This window comes from Lampetra planeri, chromosome 5 (assembly GCF_965212315.1).
Source record: "Lampetra planeri chromosome 5, kcLamPlan1.2.h2, whole genome shotgun sequence".
Lineage (NCBI taxonomy): Eukaryota > Metazoa > Chordata > Hyperoartia > Petromyzontiformes > Petromyzontidae > Lampetra > Lampetra planeri.
Window position 1 is genome coordinate 17,973,751 of NC_136111.1, and position 26,214 is coordinate 17,999,964.

Sequence of the window (26,214 nt, forward strand, 5' to 3'; positions counted from 1 at the left end):
TTATCTGAACCGGTCCCGGGCCTCCCCTAGGTCGACTCAGCCTCAAATGAGTACCTGGTGAGGTGTGTAAACATTACCACTAGGGAGACAAAGGCAGTCGGGCGTGGTGCTGGCTACCCACCCCCTCGTGTACCGTTTCGGCCTTCATAGGTGCTCGCTAATAGCACTTGCCCCAACAGTCTGTTCCAGGCTATATGGGGATCTTTGTTGTTATCTTTGTTGCGGGGAGAGATTGGCGCAGTGTTGACCGCGCCCTCGCGACACGAGCTCGATTCCCGCTCGCGGCTGACGCCGGCGACAAAATACGTGACCTGGTCCTCCCCTAGGTTGACTTGGCCTCAAGTGAGCACCCGGTGCGGTGCGTAAACATCGCCACTGGGGAGACAAAGGTGGCTGGGCGTGGTGCTGGCCACCCACCCACTCGTGTGCAGTGCGGCCTTCATCTGTGCTGCTCACCAACAGCATTTGCCGCTTTGTATCCAGCTGCACGCGTCTTTAATTGTGCTTGTACGTTCGTGCGCGTGTGCGTCTGTGTGCATTTGCATACACGCACGTGTGCATGTGGGTCAGTGTGTGTGTGCGTGTAGACGTGCTGTCAGGAGGTCAATGGAAAGGTCAAGGTGCTATGGGTTAAATGACCGGGATGACTGGCAGACGCATCGCCTCTGCTAATCACTATGCGTCGCCTTGCTGTGCTTTAACACAACGAAGACAAAGATCCCCCGTGTAGGCTACGTAGACCGTTGTGACAAGTGCTGTTGGCGAGCACCTATTAAGGCCAGCAAAGGGATGGGATATTACCAGCACCACGCCCGGCCGCCTTGGCCACCCCGGGAGTGATGTTCACATCCCGCGTGACCAAGGTTCAGCCAAGCGGAACCGGTTCAGGTGCGCCACGGTGGTAAGATGTTGTCTCCCTCCCCTGGTACACAGGAGGTCGTGGGCTCGATCCCGACGCCTGTTTTGGAGTTTGTGTGTCTCCCTCTCCCTGTGGTCATGTGGATTATTCTCCAGGTCCCCCGATTTTCCCCTCCACGTTAAGAATCAACAGGCGTTTAGAGTATATGGCTGCGATAAATTTCCACGCTATAAGCCACTTCTTTAAGCGATCCTTTATGGCCAGGTCGCTTCTGAAAAAGAGCTAAATAGATCGGTGGGCCTTACCTGGTAAAATAAAAAATAGTTAAGTTTCATAGTTTAGTTTATTCGTCACCGATGCTGGCTGTGAGCGGTATCCAATCCCGGGTCGCTGGGTTTTCGTAGCGCGGCGCACTCAAACCACCGGGCCCCGATTAAAACTCAACACGGTCACAAACACTCGCACGCACGTACGCACACGCGTGCACGCACGCACAAGGTCGCATACCCGTGGCTGCCAGCACTCGTACTGCTTCTGCAGGTTGGTTCCGATGGCCTCCAGGGACTTCTGCGGGCCCAGCGAGAGGGGGTCTGCAACGCAGCCACAACGGCGCCCAAGAGTCAGAGCCATCGCCACACACAACAACAACAGCCGCCGCCATTCGCCACCAAGTGGCGGTGATGTCACCACGGCGCTTGTGCCAGGCTATGTGCACGTTAAGACCACGTGAAGTGTCGAACGCCCGCTGGCAGGTGCCACGGGACGGACCCAGGTGCCATGGGAAGACTGACTGAGATGACTGGCCGATGAACCATCTGTGCCCCCTGCTGTGCCAGACACATAGACTCTGGGGTCTGTGAGCGAGTGCCACTAGGGGGGTGGATGGCCAGCACCAACGCCCATGTGTTTACACATTGCCCCAGATACTCGTTTGAGGCTAAGTCGACCTAGGGGAGGCCTAGGACTGATTCAAATAATCGCCAAATAGAGTGCGGGGTGGGGGGGGGGTGTAGTGGGTGCAGGGGGGCTTGTGACTCACCGATCCAGCACTCGAGGCGGCAGCACGGCGTTGTCTTCACCACGTCCGGGGGATCGACGCCCACGTTGAGACACAGAACCAGCGCCACGCTCACCGTCTTCATCTGTGAGCAACACCGAGAGGGGGGGGGGGGGGGGGGTGGTGAGTGCGGGGGAAGATGCGGCAGGGAAGCAGGCACGAGTCACTCTTGAGCCGGCTCCACAGCCGATGATCCTGATCGGTTGCCCAACCGAAATCCGCTCACGCTAATGAAATCGCCTGCGACCGCTTTGTCCATCAAAGATGGTCACCGCATCGCGCGCTTTCAGATGCGCTTCTGCGGCCGTCCGGTCACGCTCTGCCACTTTGAAGGCGGTACAGCAAGTGCGGACTAATCTCCATCTGTTCCATCCGTGTGGGGTAGTGTGTTGCCCCCCGCCTTCTTGCACACGTGGATTTCCTCCGGGGTTCTTCGGCTTCCTCCCATGGCTTAACAACAACCATACAATGTAAGTGGCATTGGCCAAACAACATAAAGTATTGAACAATTTTTTCTAATACCAGGTGAGGCCCACTGAGCTATATCGCTCTTTTTCAGAAGCGACCGGACCACAAATGATGGCTCAACGAAGTGGCTTATCGCGTGGAAATTTACGGCAGCCAAATATGTTAAACGCACGTTTCTAAATGTGGAGAGAGAAAAATCCACACGACCACGGGGAGAACATGGAAACTCCAAATAAACAGCAGGCGTCAGGGTCAGGATTGAACCCACGACCTCTTCTATACTAGGCGAGGTAGTTAACACCAGAGGTGTGACAAAGTCATTGTTATGCAAGTCCAAGTCGAGTCGCAAGTCATCAAATTCATGACTCGAGTCTGACTCGAGTCCAAGTCACATGACTCGAGTCCACATCTCATAGGTGGGACAAAGTCATTGTTATGCAAGTCCAAGTCGAGTCGCAAGTCATCAAATTCATGACTCGAGTCTGACTCGAGTCCAAGTCACATGACTCGAGTCCACATCTCAGAGGTGGGACAAAGTCATTGTTATGCAAGTCCAAGTCGAGTCGCAAGTCATCAAATTCATGACTCGAGTCTGACTCGAGTCCAAGTCACATGACTCGAGTCCACATCTCATAGGTGGGACAAAGTCATTGTTATGCAAGTCCAAGTCGAGTCGCAAGTCATCAAATTCATGACTCGAGTCTGACTCGAGTCCAAGTCACATGACTCGAGTCCACATCTCAGAGGTGGGACAAAGTCATTGTTATGCAAGTCCAAGTCGAGTCGCAAGTCATCAAATTCATGACTCGAGTCTGACTCGAGTCCAAGTCACATGACTCGAGTCCACATCTCAGAGGTGGGACAAAGTCATTGTTATGCAAGTCCAAGTCGAGTCGCAAGTCATCAAATTCATGACTCGAGTCTGACTCGAGTCCAAGTCACATGACTCGAGTCCACATCTCATAGGTGGGACAAAGTCATTGTTATGCAAGTCCAAGTCGAGTCGCAAGTCATCAAATTCATGACTCGAGTCTGACTCGAGTCCAAGTCACATGACTCGAGTCCACATCTCATAGGTGGGACAAAGTCATTGTTATGCAAGTCCAAGTCGAGTCGCAAGTCATCAAATTCATGACTCGAGTCTGACTCGAGTCCAAGTCACATGACTCGAGTCCACATCTCATAGGTGGGACAAAGTCATTGTTATGCAAGTCCAAGTCGAGTCGCAAGTCATCAAATTCATGACTCGAGTCTGACTCGAGTCCAAGTCACATGACTCGAGTCCACATCTCAGAGGTGGGACAAAGTCATTGTTATGCAAGTCCAAGTCGAGTCGCAAGTCATCAAATTCATGACTCGAGTCTGACTCGAGTCCAAGTCACATGACTCGAGTCCACATCTCAGAGGTGGGACAAAGTCATTGTTATGCAAGTCCAAGTCGAGTCGCAAGTCATCAAATTCATGACTCGAGTCTGACTCGAGTCCAAGTCACATGACTCGAGTCCACATCTCATAGGTGGGACAAAGTCATTGTTATGCAAGTCCAAGTCGAGTCGCAAGTCATCAAATTCATGACTCGAGTCTGACTCGAGTCCAAGTCACATGACTCGAGTCCACATCTCAGAGGTGGGACAAAGTCATTGTTATGCAAGTCCAAGTCGAGTCGCAAGTCATCAAATTCATGACTCGAGTCTGACTCGAGTCCAAGTCACATGACTCGAGTCCACATCTCATAGGTGGGACAAAGTCATTGTTATGCAAGTCCAAGTCGAGTCGCAAGTCATCAAATTCATGACTCGAGTCTGACTCGAGTCCAAGTCACATGACTCGAGTCCACACCTCTGGTTAACACCCCATCGTGGGGCCCAATACTGAAAAAATTACCTCCATGGCATTACACACTGCAGCAGGACCCTCCTGAAAAAGAGTCTTGAGACTCGGCCAGGCTTACGTGGGTGAACAAGCATAGTAATAATAATAACGCTGCGGGTGGCATAGTTAAATAGCTTGTACAACTCTTAACTACTGGGCATCTGTGAAACAGAGCTTCCGAACTCATCGGATTTCCCCAGGATAAAGATTGTGATTCTGTATTTGTAATAACCAGATCCTCTAGGAAGCGACAGCTGTTGCTGGAATGTGAAGATGTTCTTATCAGAAGCCGGTTAATAAATAGCGTATTATAATTTGCCAGCAAAGGTGAAGCAAACTAATTAAGTAGACAACACGTTTCCTTCAAATATCCAGCATCCTTCACATATCAATCACTCTCCACATAAAAAAAGTATTTCTGACACAACCCACCAGCCGCACTGATTCAAGACAAGCAAGCTCTTGACTGGTTTCAACATACAGCGTCTCATCAGCAGATTCAGGCTTGCCGAACCAACGCTGCCAAACTGCCGATCGTACAGGCAAGGACCATTGCTTTACAAGATGGGTCCTAACATGCAAGATCGTCACAGCCAAAAAGCACGGGCTGGCAATCCAACCCATGAATTTTGGCTGTGACGATCTTGCATGTTAGAACCCCCCACCCCCAGGACCCCAGAGCAGTGAGCAGATAAACAAGAGAGGAACAAACAAACGCCACATGTCCATGGCGGTGTGGAATGTGCTCTCTACCCTAGGCTTTCAGAGGCCCAGGAATTTTAAGAATGTGGATTCAAATGCCTGTGGCTTATTCAGCCAAACTAAGGCGGCCCGGGAATTAGGGATAAGGGGAGTTAGTTAGGAGGACTCTGAGGGCTCGGTGTCCCAAACGCTTATTCACTCTCAAACAAATTATTTGGTGATGCTGCGTTGGCAGTGGGGCCTTGAAACTAAAAAGGTTACACGGCAAATCCTCGCTTAACGTGCGGTGTTCACGCAGCGCGTTTTCGCTACAACGCGGTTCTTCTATTAGGGAACGTTTTTCGCACAACGCGGAAAGCACCTCTTAATGGCGCAGAATTTGCACCCCCCGTTATAACATGGAAAACGCACCATTAGGACGCAGAAACACGCGCCATTATAACCCAGAACACATCGTTACAAGGTGAAAACACACGCCGTTATAACCCGGAACATGCATCGTTATAGTGCGGAAACACGCGTCATTATAACCCGGAACACGTATCGTTATAAAACGCGGAACACACACCGTTATAGCGCGGAACACGCACTGTTAAAGTGCGGGGACGCACGCCGTTATAACGCGGTTTCTGAGCGGTCGACGACGAACTACTTTCTTGAGCTGCGCGGCTGAGCGGTACAGTGATACGACACGCGGAACGATACAGTAACGCGGTGGCGGCATACCCTCAAGTTATTTCTCCCGCCATCTCACCGCGCGGTGTGCCGTAGTTAATCGTATCTCGCCAAACTTTATCGTCACATTATTTATGGGGAAATAATTTTCGCCAAACGCGACACTTTTCAGGAACGCATCTCCTGCCGCGCTAAACGAGGACTCGCCATGCTGGGCGACGTTTTGGGACATGTCCCTTCTTGACACCGTACAGACGGGTAGAGTGGCCTAAGTGCTCTGAAAAAGGGCCATTGCCCCTCTACTATATAGAGGGTGGCCCCCAAAGATCAGGACACAGATAGGGTGATCGCATTTGTTTCAACACTCGCATGACATAATTTTGATGGTTTATGCTTCTTAAGTCAACTATCTATTATTTTATTTGGATTTTTCTTATTGCTGTGGGGGGGTGGGGTCACATCAAATCCGTCGTTTACAAAAATCGACCAAGAACTCCCTCTAAATGAATTAATTGAGACAATAAAACATACATTAACGACTGTTCAAGGATTACACACTTTGCAATCTTCTTTTTGCAAAGTCCTACATCCATTTCAATAGTGCTGCCGTGCATCATATATACATGCGTGTTAATGGCAGTTAGTTTCAACATTTGTTGATATAAATTAAAATTACCCTCAGATTCGTTCAAATAAATATAATAACCGTGCGTATCCTGACTTTTGGGCCACCATGTATATTTCGCTTTAAGGCCAACATTGTTGTTATTGACACACGTGTTGGGTAGTTATTGCTGTTGTTTGTGCTACACTGCCAGGGGAGTAGCAGAATCAGGTGTGTAAATTTGCTGAACCCGCCCCGACTGAACATCTGTGAAAAGGAGCTTCATAGCTCATCGGATTCCTCCAGAATAAATAAAGAATTATGATTCTCACGTGGTCGAATGGAACGGTTCGATTCACTGCTGCAGTGTTGACATTATTGTTGTTGTTGTTTGAGACCCATTCAGATCATAACTTGCCAAGTTTAGATATGCAGTTAGGTGGGTTGGCGAGTAGGTGGACGGGGAGATATTCAGGTAGGAGGGAGGGTAGGCATTCAGCGAGTTGGTAAGGTGGGAGCTTGGTTGTCCAGTTGTCCAGAAGTCTTTATTTAGCCCCGGTCGAGAACCCATCTAGACAAACTCCCCTTGCCAGGGAAAAAAATCACGGGAGGAGGAATGTGGTTGCAGGACGGTGGGACAGAGTTGGGACAGGAGGGGTGGCGGGAGGGTTGGCGGCGGGGGGAGGGCAGTGGGTGGCGGGAGGGGGGGGTGGTGACCATAACACAACGGTGTTGTGGTTTTTTGTGGAAGTGAGTTTCTAGGAAGCCGGTCTGCGGCTTCGGACTCGCTCTCTAGGGGAACGGATTCGCAGGGGGCAGGCGGCGAGCAGCGAACCCCAGGAGGAGGCCAGCACCGCAGCAACAACTGCAACCGTAATTAACGTGCGCCTTATTGTCAATTTACTGCTGGATGAGGTGCCGTCCCCCGCCGCCTCGTCGCTCAGTAAGGGTTGGGCAAGCGCAGGAGGGACCGGCGACCGCTTCGGACGTTCGCCGTGGCCGGGAATCGAACCTCAGGTCGGGCCCCAGGGTCAACAACGGCGCGGCGTGCTGACCCGCAGTGTCAATGAGGGTGAAAGAAGCAATCACGGTGGCGAGCCGTGGAGCAGAAATGGCAACTGACTTGGAGAATCACGGCGGAAGGAAACGACTTTGTCCAACGGAGCCGCGTGTGCCGACATGCAGCTTTCACTCGTCACGCACATGCACAAAAACTGCTCACCACAAATGAACCGCAGTACCTTTTGCTGATCTCGTGAAGGAGAATAAACCATCACGTGAACTTCGATCATCCTCGCTGAAGCGGCTTTTGGCTAACCATCGATCAAGGACGGTCACCACATCGCGCACGCTTTCAGATGCACTTCTGTGGCCGTCTGGAACTCTCTGCTTTCCGATGTTAGGAAGAGACTGGAGCTACCCACTTTCAAATCATCTAGATTGAAAACTTATTTCTTCAGAACTGCTTTTTGCGTTTAGTTTGTTGTCCTTCCCCCGCACCTCCGATTAGCACGGTTGGCTACGTACGGTGCCAAGAAAATTCAACATACATACATTTGATTTAATACTTCCTTTTTTATGCTATTCATTGCGCGCGGTTGCACTTTATTTTGCACAGTGGGTGTCAGCCGCTGAGGTCGTGACGGCTTTCTTGCATCACTCCTGTTGCTCCATGCCCCCAGTATCGTTCCGCTGGAATGTGCACTGATGCCCACTTTATTGAGGGCGCTATTAGCACGGATAAAAAAAAGACTGATTGATTGATTTAGCCACAGAGGCTGTTGTTTCTGAGGCACGGGTGAGTTCGATGCAGGGTGTGTGTGACGATAATGCGGATCCATTTATTAATAAGGATTTTTGAGCTCGTGACGATAAGGAAAGATTTTCGATTCGGATACCGCATGCTGTTTGTATGCAATGGGTCCACGTTGTCCCTGTACGCCTCTAGAGGCGCTGCAATTCACCGCAACGCTAAAATACGAACGGATTCTTGCATCGAATCGCGACCTCAACCGCGACAATTTAAGGCATGGACACATTCAATGCGCGTCTCACAAATAATTGACAAGCCATACTTTCTTAGAAAAATAGACTGTAGGGCCAAGTGCTGTACAGCGAGCATCCATTATGATTGCCATGGCACAAGAGGGGGTTGTGTGGCCAGTACCGTGCCCGGCTGTCTGTACCTTCCCAGTGCTGATGTTTACACTTTACGCTTGGTATTCGTTTATGGCTGAGTCGACCTAGGGGAGGCCCAGGGCCGGTTCAGATCATCGTCACTGATGCTTGCCGTTTCTACACAGGCACACTACAATTTGCACACACGTGTACAATTACACAGACACACATACACAGTGAAACCACACCCACTGCAACACAATCACCCCCATACAGTACAATCGCTGCCTGGCCACTAATTTAAGGCCGAGTCAGATCACAGGGAGGCTCAGAACCGGTTCAATCATTCACCACTGTTTATCAGTTGTGAGCGGAAATCGAACTCGGGTCGCCGGGGTTTGCCTGGACACAGTGCGCTAACCACTGCGCCACCGCTCCCCATACAGCACAATCACACGCGTCCACACAGCCCACGTGGGTGTGTGTGTGTGGTGAGAGGGGGGGGGTCGACTCTAGCAACTGGGCAAAGGTGTTACGCAACCGATCTCCCACAGTGCCCTACCTCCCCACCCACCTCCAACTACTCCCCAACCCCCAACTTCCCGACACCACTCGCGCATCCCAGCACCCAACAAAGGAGCACTCAATTAACACCACGCACCTACCCCCTCCCCTGCCCCGACCAGAAAGGGCCAATAAATTATGCAATCGTGGGGCACCGCGGGAGGTGTTGGCACCACGCTTCCCTGCGGTGGTGACGGTGGCGGCGGTTGGAGGTGGGAGTCGAGGGGGCGGCAAGGGGGCTGAGAGACAAGAAGATGAGCGGTTGGAATATTCATCGCAACAATGCCCCTTTTATTTAACTCAAAAAAGCCAATGTCGACTGCGAGGCTCAAGGGCTCAGGCTACGTCAGGATTTCTTTGGCCGCTTGCGCCGAGGATGGGTTCTGAATGTGCGAGGTAAACGGAGAACCCAGAAAAAAACCCCCAAAGCTGAGCATCGCACTCCCACCGTGGCGAGATGTTGGCTACCTCGCCTGGTATACAGGAGGACGTGGGTTCGATCCCGACACTGACGCCTGTTGTATATTTGGAGTTTGCGTGTCTCTCTCCCCGTGGTCGTGTGGATTTTTCTCCGGGTCGCCCGGTTTTTGCCCTCCACGTTTAGAATCGTGCGTTTAAAAGTATTTGCCTACTGCTAATACATTTCCACGTGACGATAAGCCACTTGGATGAGCTATTATTTGTTATGGCCGGGTCCGCTTCTGAAAAAGAGCTACATAGCTCAGTGGGCCTTACCTGGTAAAATAAAAACAGTTTCGTTTTTTAAAATAGTTTTTAATTAAAGTTTCGAAACGTAGGCTTTGCGACCAATATCATCCAAAATACAGGTTTCGTGTAAATATATTCTGCTTACACGATCTAACCCAAAAAGACCTGTAAAAATGAGAGCGCTTCAACAACTTGCTTGCACTACCGCCCGGACGCTTCGCTGGCCAGGCTTGAGAGTTTCACATGTGTCTCTCTCTCTCCAGTGACCCGCAAAACCCTTGCCCTGCCTCCAAAGCACTGGATCTGAAAAGGCTGCAGCGGCGGGAAGAGGACAGGGGGAGGTCGAGTTCTGTTAGCGTGCGCAACTATGAAGGTCGGCATAGCACGTGAGGGGTGTGTGGCCAGCGCCACGGCGGGCCGTCTTTGACTTCCCGGAGCTGATGGCTCATCAATTGCTCAAGGCACTTACGGCTGTCACAATCTAGAAGGAGGGCCCAGCCACAGAGCCACTGATGTTTCTGCCTGATCACAAGGCCCAGTAATACTGTACCAACCACGGCGCAATGCACTGTACAGGGTGGTCCAGATATCTTGTGACCACCTCCCCCCCCTAATTAATTGACCCCTAACATTTTTCCCCATTGCATCTTCATTTCTGTTTTAATTAAACCTTTAAGTTTTAGAGAATGAAATGGGGGGGGGGGGTCACAAGACATCTGGACCACCCTTTAGAGGGCAGACAGCCATGAATGAGGAGGGCGGGGGGAGGGGAAGCTGGGGAGAGGGTGTCTTCGTGATGACTCTTTCGGGGTGCGAGCGACAAGATGGGAGGCTACAGGGCGGAGGGGAAGCCAACGACGGGTTCGCATACACCACGTGGCAGCGGAGTTACAGCGTTACGTAACACACATTCATAACAACGCTTGATGAAAACCACACAGAAGGCCCACTGGTACGAGCAAGTCTCCCTCCCTCTCTCTCTTACGAGCGAGACCTTGAACCGCAGCCAGGAGTCGAACACCCGGTTGGCCAGTATCGCGGCGCGGTCCGCAAACACCGCTGACAACTTACGCCGATCCTAAACGTGGCGCACGGACTAACGCATGCAAGCAAGCAGTATCGCTGCTGCTGCTGCTATGGTCAAGGGAAGGGGACGGTTATTTTTAGTAACGCCAGTCTGGCAGGCGGCCGGTAAAAAACACTTGGGTGAAACCGAGCCGCGTGCTGGAACGCCGCGGCCAAATGGACCATAAGGCAATTGGAGAGCGCTAGGGGGCAGGGCCGGGGGGGGTAACGCGTTAGAAGTGAGGGTCGCAGAGGTGCATCGGACCCACAACGCCGTTTCCTAAGACCCATCAGGCGGGAGAGAAAGGGGAAAAAATTAACCCGTAAAAACAAAGTTTTTCACTATAAATCCTTTATATGCGTGGCGGCTAGAGTCCTCTCGTCCTCTGGCTTGAGATGGCTGCCACCTATGGGTCAGATGATTGCCTGCCACCATTAAGCAATTGGTAATTAAATATAATTTATTTTTTCCTAAAAAGTGTCAAATTTTGGAAAAAAAATTTTCACGAAAATAAATTGTCACGCACAACGAGTCTGTGTGAAAAATGTCAGCTCGATTGGATCACAAGAAGTGGGTTAAAAAACGACCGAAAGATTTGCACGGTCGTAAGCACGCAAGCAAGTGAACTTAATATAAAGGATTTAAAAAGGAAAGGTTGGGGGGGGGGGGCAGTCGACCATGTTTCAACTCTCAGAGCAAGAAATGTATCCACATTGAGGGCTGAATTTAGTTTCATGCCGATGGGGGTGGGGGTTTCGGTAACAGGGCTGAGATCATCAACTCGCTAGAAACGAGAGTCCGGTTTTAGCCTTCCTCTTCTCCTTTGCCCATTCTCTTCAACCTCCCCCACCCCTCCACTTTCCTAACCCCAACTCACCCCTCGACCGTGGTCAATCACTCCTAATCCCTCGGCATGCTCCTGCCACCTAAATAATGTCTTCGTTTATACCGGTTTAAAAAAATTATGTTCAGCAAGCGCCTTGATCGAAGGGCTGCCTGCAGTCGAACCCAGGATCTCAGCGGTGCCGGCAGTCCTCGGTGTGTATTTTCAGTCTGTTCAACTTAATTTTTGCACCGTACGTAGCCAACCGTGCTAATCGGGAGGCGCAGTGCCATCTCAGCGCAAGAGGTCGCAAACGGGTTTTCATTCCTTACCCGTACCCGGCCGCACCAGGGTCACAAATGGGTACCCGTACCCGGTAACAGGGCTAAGATCATCAACTCGCTAGAAACGAGAGTCCGGCCGGGTACAGGTACCCGTTCCCTACCCGTACCCTACCCGAAATGAGTGACAAACGGTTACTCACCAGTGACTCACGGCCTACCCGTACCCGGCCGCACCAGGGTCGCAAACGGCTACCCGTACCCGGCCGGGTACGGGTAGCCGGGTATCAGGTAGGGTATGGGTATCGGGTACACGGTTGGGACCTCTGCTCAGCGCTCTGACCTATAAACCTCTCTGCGCCACCTGGCCACATTTCTAACGTTTTAAACATGGCAGCGTTAATGACTTTCACACGCCCAAACCATCTGCCTCAACGCACACAATAAGCACACACCTCAACAATTCTCTCCGCAAACTCATCACGGTTAATTACCCTTTATCCCAAGAATTGTAAACTCTTCTTCTTGCTGTGATGCTCCATGTGCATCGAATGAAACTGCACTGAGCGTTTAAAAAAAAAAAAAGCCAATCGCTTCCCAGGTTAACTTTTAACGGGGACTTAAATAATTTGATCGTTAATCAGAGTAATTGCTTTTGAATGTTACCCTACCCCACAGCTCACGTATATATCTTTCCTGAAAATACAACTTCGATTTTTTTTTATCCTGATGCTGTTTTACCGTTAATTCTTGTTGGAAGCTATGAAACAATTTTTTTATTTAGATTTTACCAGGTAAGGCCCACTGAGCTATGCAAATCTTTGTCAGAAGCGACCTGGCCACAATTGATAGGTCAACGAAGTGACATGTGGAACATTTTAGCAGACAATTACTCTAAACGCATGTGGCTTTGAATGTGACATTTTGCGAATAGTTGAAAATTTACGTTCATAAATTCGCGTGTGCAACGTATTGCTTTGTGTGACAAAGATCTCCCTTGAAGTAAACTTTTGGTCTCAAACGTATAAAGACACATCTTAGCATAATTAAACGGAGCGATGGAATCGGATCGCGTGTCGGCGCAGGTGTGAGGAGGCGGATCGCGAGAGGTGGCGGTGGTGGCGGCGGCATGGGGAGGCCTTCCTCCACCAGCAGTGGATTGATTACGGCTCACGATAGCGACGAAACAAATCGCGCTCGCACGCGGACGCGAGTCGCAGGAACGCGAGGCCCAGCCGTGTGAACCTTTGCTCTGTGGCTATGTGACGACCTTCACCTGTGGGGGTGGGGGGGGGGGCGGTGACCCATGGCCAGGCGGTAGCGCGTTCGCCGCTTTTTGCAGAGCTACATAGGTTCGTGGCTCAAATGCGGCAGGCTGCCCTTCCCTGGGCGCCACAGTGGTGAGATGTTAACTGCCTCGCCTGGTATACAGACGGTCGTGGGTTCGATCGCGACCCTGAAGCCTGTATATTTGAGTTTGCAATATCTCCCCGTTGGCGTGTGGCTTTTTCTCCTCCACATTTATAAACATGCGTTCAATAGAATATTTGACTGCTATGCATTTCCACACGATAAGCCACTTCGTTGAGCTACCATTTGTGGCCAGGTCGCTTATGAAAAAGAGCTATATAGCTCAGTGGGCCTTGCCTGGTAAAATAAAAATTGTTTGTCCGTTTAATTGTTGTTTATCACTGCAGGTGAATTAACTGAAAAAATATGAGCTGTCTGCTTCGCCATGGACATTAAATATCCCATGATGTAATTCGAAAAGAGGCGGCCGTCGTGTGCTGGAGTAATACTCAAAACGTGTGTGCGAGTGGAGTTAATATATTTTCGCCCTTGCTCTGCAGTGTATGTTCTCCCCCAGTTCCCTGCATGAGAATATCCTGTAACCGGTAGAGAACTAAAACTAAACTATTTTTATTCTACCAGATAAGACCCACAATGTTGTCTGACGTCCAACCATATAGCCACACGTCGAGTGAATTCATAACCACACAGAGCGAATTTTGGGTAGAGATAGGTTAGCCGCATATAACGCAAGATCGCACAAACCGAACCCACAGAGCGAGGAAAATCTCTACTTGTACCCACTGAGGGTGGTGTGGAAAACCAGAGGCCATCGGATGACTCACATGGGCCCCGCACTCTGCCCCGTATCACATTTCTCTAAGAGCAACATCATGGTGGGATTGGGGACAGAAGATGGAGTGGGGAGATATGAGGGAGACACGGGCTCCAGGAAGTGAGATGGGGCCCCTACAGGAGCCCAGGGAGGGGACTGAGGAAAGGTCACATGAGATAAGGTCATATCAGGAGGGGAGGTCATTGTGAGGTCAGCAGGTCAGACAAGTTCCTCTTTTTCTCTCTATGAATGTAAGATAAAGATGCCCATTGTATATGTACAGCATCTTGAGATAGTTGCATTTGGCCACTGCTATACATTTCCACATGATAAGCCACTTCGTTGAGTTATCATTTGTGGCCAGGTCGCTTCTGAAAAATAACTACATAGCTCAATGGGCCTTACCTGATCAAATGTAAATAGTTTATAGTTTTTTTTAGTTTATATAAAACCAACGTATTGTATGTGTACGCAGCTTATACGTGTGTATCGTAGTGTATGAATTTGCGAGTGTGCGCGACCCCTCCCCCACTCGGCCAAACCTTAATGCGCAAGGTCTACCAATGTGTACAATCTGTGCGTGCAGTATGTGTTGCGGAGGTCATTTGCAAATTATACTACCCTCGTCTGATTGAGTTCTCACGTGGTTCAACAAATAAACGTAAAAGTGTGGGAGCGGGGATGTGTGTCTGTCCCCTCCCTCACCCTGTCTGTCCTTCACGCGCCGGGTCTCCGATGTGTACAAGTACATATTCTGATTCTGAATTGCACGTGCGTACTGTAAACGTGCATATGTGGGTGTGTGGTGCAGCAGTGGGGGAACGGTGGCGCAATCGGAGTTAAGATTCCCGCCCACGACCAAAAGTAGTGGCGAATATTTGAATCGGTCCTGGGCCTCCCCTAGGTCGACTCAGCTGTATGCACCTGGTGCGGTGTGCAAACATCAAAACTGAGCAGAGGCGGCCGGGCGTGGTGTTGGCCACCCACCCCCTCGTGTGCCGTCCAGCCTTCATAGATGCTCGCTAACAGCACTTGCCCCAACAGTCTGTTAAGGCAATAAAGGATGTGGTTCTTATAGTTTAATGGTTGTAGCCTGGTGGAAACCTAAATAGAGCAGGGGGAGAGAAGTGTCACGGTGGCGAGATGTTAACTACCTCGCCTGGTATACAGGTCATAGGTTCGATCCAGATCGTGACTCTTGTATATTGGGAGGTTGCATGTCTCTCTATCCGTTGTCGAGTGAATTGCCAATACTGAAAATGTACCTGCAAATTACTCAATTAGGATTATACACAGCAGCAGCGACATCACGCCATGCTGTGAAAATCCAGCAGGACCCTCCTGAAAAAGAGGCTTTCCTGGGTAACAAGCGAAACAATCATAACAAAGGGGGGGGGGGGGGTTGGGTGTCTGTGTATCAGAATCAGAATATAGATTTATTCTGGAGGAATCCGATGAGCTATAAAGCTCTTTTTCACACATGTCCAGTTGGGTTAGTTCAGAACCTTACAACAATACAAAAAACACACGACACGAGTGCAAAGTATGGGGGGGAAAAAAGTGCAAAAAAACCAATTGAATAAAAAAATATACAACCGAAACGAAACTTTTGTTTTCATCCTACGCGAGTCGCGCGAATTGTGTTACGACCTCCCCCCCCACCGCCACCGCTCTCACCCGGTCCTTCATGCGCCAGGTCTGCGTGGCCGCTCTTGATCCCTCGATCTTCTCCGTGTGTCGCTTCTTGGCGAGGGCGAGCGGAATGTGCCAGTCCGGGAGTGCAGCCGCCGCGGCCTCTGGTCCCGGGACCTCAGCGTCCGCTGTCGACGCCACCCCCGCAGCCACCGCCACGACCGCCGTCTCCTCCTGCTGCTGATCCTGTTGTTGTTGTTGCTGCTGCTGTTGCTGCTGCTGCTGTTGTTGTTGCTGCTGCTGTTCGTCGTCCTCGCTGGGTCCCAAGGAGACCCAGGAACCCCCGGAACGCTCCATCGCGAGCATTGGGGAAGGCGCGATTAATGAAGTTGCGGGTGGTGCAGCCGTGGCACGGAGGTTGGATTCGGGAGAACGCAGATTGAGGTGGACGAAGAGAGGTGGTGTGGAGAGAGGACGAGGTGAAGAGGTTTGCTATCAAGAGGGAATTCGACGGAATCCTGGAAAGCGCGAGATCCCTCGCTAGGGGGTCCTCGCCTCCCCCCCCCAAGCGGTCCTAGGCCCCCGTCCTCGGGCTCGCGGGGTTCTTATCGCGCCCTCAAGTGTCCAGGACCCGGAGATCCTTAGCAGCCCCCAGTCTCAAGGTCTCGGGGGAGGGATTTCCTGATCCCTGGGTCCTTGAAAAGAGCCACGAATTCTCGGTTCCTCAGTTATGTAGGGGAGGGAGGAGGGGGAAGGGGGTTCTCGGGAGTCTCAGCCTCGGGCTCCCTTACTCCTTCCTCGGGGCTCTTTGAGAGGTGGGGTGGTGAGGGTGGTGAGGAGGAACTCGGGGGTCTCGCGCTCCGCGACTCGAGGGGCTCCTCAGGGAGGTCTCGGGGAGGTTTTCACTCCGCGGTTCCTGTACTCCGAAGGCCTTCGGGGAATCCACGGAGCCGTCGGTGTCCTGGGTTTCTTCGGGGGGTCCTGAACTCGGGGGGCAGGGGAGGAGGAGGAGGAGGAGGAGGGGGGGGTAGGAGAGGGGGGGTTCCAGTCCCGCAGTTGTGAGGGGTCCCGGGGGGGGTCTCGTGGGGGTCTCGTGGGGGTCTCCTCAGTCTCCTCCCCGCGGGAGAACCGTGCGGCCTCCACGACTCACGGGGGCCGCCATGATTGCTGTTATCCCGGCATGCACCGCGCGCGTGGGGAGGGAGGGGCGGAGGGTGGCTGCGGGGGGGGGCGGAGCAACGCGGTGTGACGTCGACACGACCGTTAGCTCATTAGCATACGCGCATAACATTAACATAATGTTATGCTATCTTATTCTTGGTTCTTTCGGTAAAGTCACGTAGAAGGGAAATAATACAATTAATAAATGCATAAAAACTTCCTTTACTTTTTTAATTATTTCCCTTCTACGTGACTTTACCGAAAGAACCAATAATATGAATCCCTGCAGTCACGAAAGCTTTAAATCAAAGAATGCTATCTGTTAACGTTGTTAAAATGTACTTACACTTTTATCTATTCCCATTCAATATTTCACGCCCCTGGATCTTTACCAATCATTGTTGGGGGAAGGAGGGGGTAGATGCGAGTCGTGTTTTCCGGAGCGAGGCCCTGGGCAACTCCGGATGAAAAATATTTGTAACAAAAGTGAACGGTGATAAGACTAAATCTTGACTTACAGCTTTCGTGACGACAGGAATTCATATGCTTGGCTCTTTCGGTAAAGTCACGTAGATAGGTTCAAAGAAAATAATCAAAAAACACATTCCTCCTGCGGAGGGAGCTGGTAGGAACGTTTGGTTGCTCGGTCAATGGCCAGGGTCAACGGCGGCGGTGGTGTATTCCGCAAATATTGCCGACTGTGAGGGCGGGGCACAAGCCGGCGTGAGTAGGTTAAACGTTGAGTTTTATAAGGGCACCACGGGGTGACCAGCCCCTCCCCATCCAGCCCCCTCCCCTCCCACCCCCCACCCAGCCCCACTCTCCCTACCCAGTCCCTCCCCCACCCTCCCCACCCAGCCCCTCCTCACCCTCCCCACCCAGCCCCACCCTCCCCACCCAGCCCCTCCCCACCCTCCCCCACCCAGCCCCACCCTCCCCACCCAGCCCCTCCCCACCCAGCCCCTCCCTGCACGACGGACGGACACAATAATCCCCTGTGGGCTGGTGTAACCAGGAGGTTCCTGCCAGTAATAAATACAACTACGACGTTTTTCGATCGCAATGCAAGCGGCCGTTGCGATCAAGAAGATGATACGACTGGCACGTCGCTGAGATAATTCACGCAACTTAAGACTGGCCCCCCGCCATAGTAACGTGGAATTCCCACCGCTGGGTGAAAAGGAGATCTCAGAGGAGTTAGACCGCCTCATTCTCCAGTGGATTTACAACAAAGTCTCCAACTACGGTTTTTTGAGACGTAAATGACCCTCAATCTTGATTTGAAGCTTTCGTGACTGCAGGAATCCATAGTTTTTGGTTCCTTCGGTAAAGTCACTTGGGTAGCACGGCAGATCTCTCGCCTACTTCAGCAGTTGTTCTTGCTGTGGTTGTCCCACCTGACGACGATTGCTTGTGTTGCGATCGAAACGTCCGTAGGTTTTTGTTTATTGTTATTTTCTTTGAACCTATCCACGTGATAGGTTCAGCAGTTTGTTCTTGCTGTGGTTGTCCCACCTGACGACGATTGCTTGTGTTGCGATCGAAACGTCGTGATCTATTAATAGAAATAATAAATAAATAAAATAATAAATCAAGTGAGACAGTAAATCTGGCTGTGACGGTCCCACCTGATGACGGAGACTTGTGTTGCCTCCGAAACGCCGTGGATTTTTTTTATTTTATTTCTATTATTATTTCTATTATTTTATAATTTCTACCCACGTGACTTTACCGAGTATAAAAAAAGAGTATAAATGACCCTCGTTAACACCGCCTCAGTTCAGATGCCGACAGCCGTTAACTTACAATTAGGGGCCGTCCATAAATGGACGTCACGCACCTAGTGGGGGGGGGGGGGTCAGACATTTGTGACGATGTGTGACGAGGGGAGGGGGGGGGGGTTGGGAAATGTGACGTCACATCAAAATGCGCAACTTTAAATAAATATAGACAACACGTCCACTTAATTAAATAGACTTTTCAATAAATGTTTTCTCCTACAACATCAGAGTGCTGCGCCACATTAAATACGCACTACAATGACAATAGTTTTAAAGCGATTTGAAGCATACTTTATTTTTTTTTGGGGGGGGGGGGGCAGAGCTTTGTGACGTCATATTTGAGGGGGGGGGGGTCTGACTTTTTGTGACGCCGTGTGACGAGGTGGGGCGGGTCAAAAAATCTCCAAAATCGCGTAACGTCATTTATGGACGGCCCCTTACACCGCGGTAATTAACGCGACATCTTGGTGAACATAATCACGGTGAACAAACTCAGCCTGTCCGGCAGCACGGCAAACGCAAACATTGCAGTAATTAACATATCATTAGCATAATTAGCGTGCAATTTGCATGCTGCAATCAGGTGGACGTACATCGTCAGTGACGCCTCTCGCAGGTTATAAAATGAATACGCAATCTTAATTTGAATGAATACGCGTTTGGAATGATCGCAGATTAGATGACCGCTCATGTAATTTGGATGACGTTCAATGCGTTTTACCATTCAATATCTTGAAACTGGCAAAAAGGTTTCCGTAGATACATACACTGTACCGTCTACCAAGCAGCATTGACATTTTAACGTGATCAACGTGAACATAATCCATCGTTTGACATCGGTACCTATCACCATCGGAAGCATCAGATTTACACAATTACACTGACGTCACCACCGGCATCGCTAATGTGTTTATTCATTAATGATTCCAACTTATTCATCATTCAAAATGAACACCGAGTAAAGGGAGGGAGGAGACATGCCCCCCCCCCCCCTAATCCCCCTCTTCCCTCCCTCCTTCCCTCCTTTTGCCTCCTATAGGATGCCCCCTCTTCTTTAGTTATCTGACCCCCTCAACCACTCTCCCTCCTCTCTCCCCTCCCTTTTACCTTTCCCCCTTTTCTCCCTCCCTCCCTCCCTCCCCTCCCTGCCCACCTCTCTCTACGTCCCCTCCCTCCCCCTCCTTTCTTCCCCTCCCTTTCACCTTCTTCCCCCACCCCCCTATTCTCCCCTCCCTCCCCCTCTGACTCTCCCCTCCCCACTTCTCTCCCTCCATCCGCATCCCTTCCCCTGCCTCTCTCATTCGCGCCCTGCCCCCCCCCTCCCTCCGCATCCCTCCCTTACCCATCCTGCCCCACCTCCCCCCTATTATCTCGCCACTCTTTCCTCTCTTCACCGATTCCCTTTTTGTGCCCCCCCCCCACCCAGAGTTTTTTTTATATTACAAATATTACATAGAAATCATAGGGGGAACATAGACATGGAGTAGGGAGAGAGGGGGGTAGAGAGAGGGGGTAAAGAGAGGGGAGGGGTGAGAAGGAGGAGAGCAGAGCGTGAAATCTTTTGTTAAATCTTTAATTTAAAAAGGGGGGGGGGGGGGTTTACATGAAGCAAAGCATTGAAAAAAAACTAAATGATGAACGAAGCAAAGTGCCGACTACACCGAGCATCTTCTTGCTTCCTCTGATCGTAAAAAAAAGAGGGGGGGGGGGGGGGGGTTAGCGAAGAGGCGGAGTGGGAGGTGGATGGGCAGGGTGGGAGGGGGAGAGGGAAGGATCGCGGGCAGGGCAGAGAGAGAGGGGAGGAGAGGGGGAGGAGAGGGGAGGTGAGGGGAGGAGAGGGGAGGAGGAGAGAGAGTGGGAGGTGAGGGCGCGTCCGATCCCGCCCGAAGCCCCCCCACCCCCCCTCTATTTAAGCGCCTTTGGATTAGGCGGCATCTGGCGGAGTGAGCGCGCGGGGCGAAATCGCGTCCCCACCTGCACACGGATCTGCTGCTGCACACCCTGCTCACCTGCACACCTGCTCACCTGCACGCGACTAACACCTCCTGCGCGCATCCTTGCGCTCGCATACACCGTGCACACCGCCTGGAGCCACGCGCACCTCGACCAACGCGTACGCGCCCCGTTCAGAGATTTCGACACACCTGTCACGTCACTCATTCTGTCTCCGCGACATATCACCGCAGCGCGCGTGTGTGTGTGCATCTCTATATCTCGCTCTGTACATCATCTCTCATATCTCCGCGCTATATTTATATTATCATCTTTGTATCGGCTGTCGAACTCACTCTCCTTTCCCTCGTCTCCTCTTTCACTTTGCGCTGCCCCCTTCCATCTCTCTGTCTCTCTCTCTCTATCTCCATCTTTCATAATTTCATCTATTTCCCGTCTCTATCTCATCCTATCGCATTTGATCTATATCCCATATACGCCGACCCGGCTCATCTCCCTGCGTTTTCCCCCTCGCCTCTCTACCCCCCTTTTTGCCACTCAAATCTCCATCGCGTCTCATCCTCTAACCTTTTTTTTTCCCATCTCCTATCTCATTCATCTCCCTCTATCTCCCTTCCCTCGACCATCTCCCTCTGACTCAACAATATTCTATCGCCGTCACTACTAATATCTCTCTCCCTCTAATCCTCATCTGTGCTGTAATCTCTCACGCAGCCTCTCTCGTCTACTCTGCCCTCTACTCCTCTCAATCCCTCCCCTATTCCAGTGTCCTCTCATCTCCATTTCTCTCCACAATCTCCCATCTCTCTCTCTCTACTTCAGTCTCCTCCGACTACCTCGGATCTGTCACCTCCACCTGCCCCTCCATTTCCCTGCATCCCATCATCTCCTGTCTTCTCTTTCTCAACATCTCCTAACCTGCTCCTCATCCTCTCTGCTCCATCTCTCCATCTAAATCCATCACCTCACCCCCCCCCACCCCCCACCTGCGTCACCCCATGGGAGGTCATCCCCGTGTCCCGCGCATCGCGGGCCCCTCCCGGGTCCTGCTCTGCCTCGTCTCGCTTGGGGTCGTGGCGACCGTGGTACCGGGGGGAAGCAGCCCAGCGGTGGCTTCCAAGGTCACGCCCGAGGGCAGCTGACCCCGCACGCATCCATCCTCAACCTCAGCAGCAACCGCAGCGCTTCGTGTGCACCGCCATGCCCATGGAGATGGACAACATCCCTTGTGCTGCTCCAACATCCTGGATGGCCTCCAACATTGGTACCTCCTCCCCGCCATCATCGTCGTCGTCGTCGTCGTCGTCCTTCGTCATTGTCGTCATCGTCGTCATCAGCCATCGGCTCGCATCTCCGCGAGATCGTGAGGCAGCACAAGGAGACCATCTCTCGCCAGCGGGAAGCCATCAAGGAGCTCACGACCAAGTTGAGTCGCTGCGAGTCCGGAGGCCACAGGGGATCGGCGGGACTGCGCAGGGCCAGCCGCAGCAGCAGCCGCAGCAGCAGCCGCAGCAGCAGCCATCAGCAGCAGGCGGAGGAGGCGACGGGGTTGGCGGGGCAGCAGGCACGCGGAGCTCGAGGCAGCTGCGGGGATGAGGGAATACCATGGGAGACCCTCCGCGAGATTCGACCGAGATGTTGGAGGAGCTGGGGGAAGACCCACACAGGCGCTCAAGGACAGGCTGGAGCACCTGGAGGTAGCTACCTCCCTCTGTGAGACTGCGCGTGTGTGTGAACCTAGTCCGCGGGGAGCGGCAGTGCAGCGGTTAGCGCCGCGGCGCTGCGAACTCGGCGGACCGAGTTCGATTCCCGCTCACGGCCATCACCGGTCCCACCCATCGTGTGCAGTGCCGGTCCCACAGAGGGTGCTACTCGCTAATAGCACTTGCCTCAACAGTCTGTTAAGGCTATTCGGGGGCTCTTTGCCTTTGAATCCAGTCCTGGGCCTCCCTTAGTTTGGCTCAGCCTTTAATGAGCACAGTACCTGGTGCGGTGTGTAAGCATCAGCATTAGATAAAGGCGGCCGGCGTGGTGCTGGCCATCCACCCCCTCGTGTGTCGTGCCGGCCTTTGGTAGGTGCGACTCGCCAACAGCACTTGCCCCAGCAGTCTGTTTGGGGTATCTTTGTCTCTGTCTGTGGTCGCGGCTACCTACTTTCTACCTGCAGGTGTGGCAGGTAGCCACAGCTGTATACTGTACTGTATATATAGGACATCAATCTGGAGATTCGTGGAGGCTTACCTGGCGAAAGCAGTGTTCTAATCACTAAACTAAAAACGAAGCTACGTTTTATTTTACCAGGTAAGGCCCACTGAACTATATAGTGTAGCTCTTTTTCAGAAGCGACCTGGCCACAAATGATAGCTCAACGAAGTGGCTTATCATCACCACGTGGACATTCAACGCAGCCAGGGCCCAGAGTTCAGATCCTTGCCGGATAAGCTCATCATCATCATCATCATCCTTCACAGGTCGCATAAATAGAATACCACTTGGTGGGAATTCAACGGACAAGTGGCCATCATCATCATCACATGGATACACTGGGGGAGGGGGGCGTCATGAGCGTGTGGAATTTCCACCGCTGGCTCAATGTCGATATGAGCAACCGTCCCGATGCAAATTTGAGCACAGAGAGAGAGAGAGTTCGACTTTCTGGGCTGTTCCCCACTGATTAACGTATTGGCGGCACACCGTAGGTACACGTGGTTTAAGTAAAACAAAAACTTTTTGTCGCAATAATTTTGTTTAATTTCCCGCGATTTGCAACCCCGGTCAGAAAACCTTGCGGGGTGCTGGTGGTGCTTCAGAATCGGTTCTCGCGATGTCGAAGCAGTCGAAGGACGCAATGCCAGTTGCTATTTCGCTTTTAGAACCGTTTTACGAGGACCGGCGTGTCATGCTGCACCGGTGTATCGCCGGCAACACGTCCGCTGCCTCCACAGTGCAGGAGTACAGCAGCAGCAGCAGAAGCAGCAGCAGAAGCAAACAGCAGCAGCAGCAGCCGCCGCCGCGTTCATTGCTGAAGTTCAGCGCTGGACAGCTCCGGCTACAATGAGGCCCCCAGTGCAGTGTACGCGTTGCAGTCGGCACGCGTTGGCTTTGCTCTTTTTTTTATACGATCAGTGGAAACAAGAAGATGCTCGGTGTAGTCGGCACTTTGCTTCGTTCATCATTTCGTAAAAAAAAATGTTTTTTAAGTAAAACTTTGCTTTATGTAAACCCCCACCTCTCGCTCACTCTCTCGCTCACTCTCTTGGTCACTCTCTCGCTCACTCTCTTTTTTTTTTACGATCAGTGGAAACAAGAAGATGCTCGGTGTAGTCGGCACTTTGCTTCGTCATCATTTCGTAAAAAAAATTTTTTTAAGTAAAACTTTGCTTTATGTAAACCCCCCACCTCTCGCTCACTCTCCTCCGCTCACTCTCTTGGTCACTCTCTCGCTCACTCTCTTTTTTTTTACGATCAGTGGAAACAAAGAAGATGCTCGGTGTATTCGGCACTTTGCTTCGTTCATCATTTCGTAAAAAAAAATAATTTTTTAAGTAAAACTTTGCTTTATGTAAACCCCCACCTCTCGCTCACTCTCTCGCTCACTCTCTTGGTCACTCTCTCGCTCACTCCTCTTTTTTTACGATCAGTGGAAACATGAAGATGCTCGGTGTATTCGGCACTTTGCTTCGTTCATCATTTCGTAATTTTTTTTTTACTTAGCTTTATGTAAAACCCCCCACCTCTCACTCACTCTCTCGCTCACTCTCTCGCTCACTCTCTCTCACTCACTCTCACGTCTCCTCCTCTCGCTCACCTCACTCACTCTCTCACTCTCTCACTCACTCTCTCGCTCACTCTCTCGGTTACTCACTCGCTCACTCTCTCGGTCACTCTCTCGGTCAACTCTCTCGCTCTCTCTCGTTCTGCACGCAGCCCTTCTCGCAGTCCCACGGTCACGGTAGAGCGGTGGGTTCTCAAACCTGGGGGTGCACGCAGCCGCTGGGAGTGCGAGATGCCCTTTCTGGGGGGGGCGGAGGGGCGTGAGATATGGCCAGATGTTGTTGTGAGAAGGTAAATAATCAAAACACAAATTAAGCACGAGGCACGAACGTACAACGTACTTTGTTTCATCAAACCCGACGTGGTGGTTTATTAGAATTGTACGTCCTAACTTATACGATTGAGCACCAAAGGGGTGCAAGGCTACAGTAAAGGCGAAGAAGGAAGTGGTTGATCACTCGCTAAATCTCTGTGTTTATATAGCCAGCGATCAGTTCCTCATGGGATGTGTAATGATTTACCAGGACTCTAGAACCTCTCCAAACGCAGCCCCGGCACATCTTCTCCCCGGGGAAGTATTTTCCTGAGCTCAGCCCCGGGCAGTTCCGTCTGCAGTGAACCCCTGCGAGGCCACTTCCGTAGCCTCGTGTGCTTGCTCATCTTGACTTCACATTGTGTTCACATTGGCCCCTCACTCTCTCTCTCTCTGCCCCCTCCTGTTTCTCTCTGCCCTCCACCTTCCCCCTGGTACTCTCTATCACCTCCCCCCCCTGCCGTCGCTGCCCCCTCCCCCTCCGATCCGTTCCTCTCTACCCCCCCCTCCTCTCTGGCCCCCCTCCCCTCCGAACCGTTCCCTCTACCCCCTATCCCCTTCACCCTACCTGCACCCCACCCCCCCCGTTCCGCTCTACCCCCATTCCCTACCCTGCACCCCACCCCCCCCGTTCCTCTCTATCCCCCCATTTCCCCTACCCTGCACCCCACCCCCCCCGTTCCTCTCTACCACATTCCCCTCGCCCTGAAACCCCACCCACCCCCCCGTTCCTCGTACCCCCATTCCCCTACCCCTATCACCCCACCCCCCCCCCCGTCCTCTGCTCTACCCCCATGTCCCCCTACCCTACACCCCATCCCCCCCCCGTTCCTCTCTACCCCCATGCCCCTACCCTGCACCCCACCCCCCCCGTGCCCTCTGCCCCCCTGTCCCCTATCCCTACACCCCACCCCCCGTTCCTCTCTAGCCCCCATTCCCCTACCTGCTCCCCAACCCCCCCCGTTCCTCTCTACCCCCCATTCCCCTACCCTACACCCCTCCCCCCCCGTTCCTCTCTTCCCCCATTCCCCTTCCCTGCAACCCCACCCCCCCCGTTCCTCTCTACCCCCCATTCCCCTACCCTACACCCCACCCCCCCCGTTCCTCTCTGCCCCCATTCCCCTACCCTGCACCCCACCCCCCCCGTTCCTCTCTACCCCCATTCCCCTACCCTGCACTCCCCACCCCCCCCGTTCCTCTCTGCCCCCTTTTCCCTCTACCCTGCACCCCCACCCCCCCGTTCCCTCTCTGCCCCCATTCCCCTACCCTGCACCCCACCCCCCCGTTCCCTCTCTACCCCCATTCCCTACCCTGCACCCCACCCCCCCCGTTCCTCTCTGCCCCCATTCCCCTACCCTGCACCCCACCCCCCCCCGTTCCTCTCTGCCCCCTATTCCCCTACCCTGCACCCCACCCCCCCCCGTTCCTCTCTGCTCCCATTCCCCTACCCTGCACCCCACCCCCCCCCGTTCCTCTCTGCCCCCATTCCCCTACCCTGCACCCCCACCCCCCCCCGTTCCTCTCTGCTCCCATTCCCCCTACCCTGCACCCCACCCCCCCCCGTTCCTCTCTGCCCCATTCCCCTACCCTGCACCCCACCCCCCCCGTTCCTCTCTGCTCCATTCCCCTACCCTGCACCCCACCCCCCATTCCCCTACCCTGCACCCCACCCCCCCCG

General features: G+C 52.4%; 2 protein-coding genes across 2 annotated transcripts in view; one reads left to right on the forward strand and one right to left on the reverse strand.

The window, feature by feature from the left end:
- LOC144718583 (regulatory-associated protein of mTOR-like) overlaps positions 1-16,742 on the reverse strand; it is a 63,641-nt gene extending 46,899 nt beyond the window's left edge. The window contains exons 1-3 of the mRNA XM_078593957.1: positions 15,600-16,742; positions 1,899-2,001; positions 1,367-1,449 (exon numbers count right to left, since the gene is read on the reverse strand). Of these exons, the coding sequence (XP_078450083.1) occupies positions 1,367-1,449; positions 1,899-2,001; positions 15,600-15,920 (507 nt within the window). The 5' untranslated portion in view covers positions 15,921-16,742. The remainder of the gene's footprint in view (positions 1-1,366; positions 1,450-1,898; positions 2,002-15,599) is intronic.
- Positions 16,743-21,447: 4,705 nt separating this feature from the next.
- LOC144718584 (neuronal pentraxin-2-like) overlaps positions 21,448-26,214 on the forward strand; it is a 9,021-nt gene continuing 4,254 nt past the window's right edge. The window contains 6 exon segments of the mRNA XM_078593958.1: positions 21,448-21,576; positions 21,578-21,748; positions 21,750-22,004; positions 22,006-22,047; positions 22,049-22,099; positions 22,102-22,146. Coding sequence (XP_078450084.1) covers positions 21,448-21,576; positions 21,578-21,748; positions 21,750-22,004; positions 22,006-22,047; positions 22,049-22,099; positions 22,102-22,146 — 693 coding nt within the window.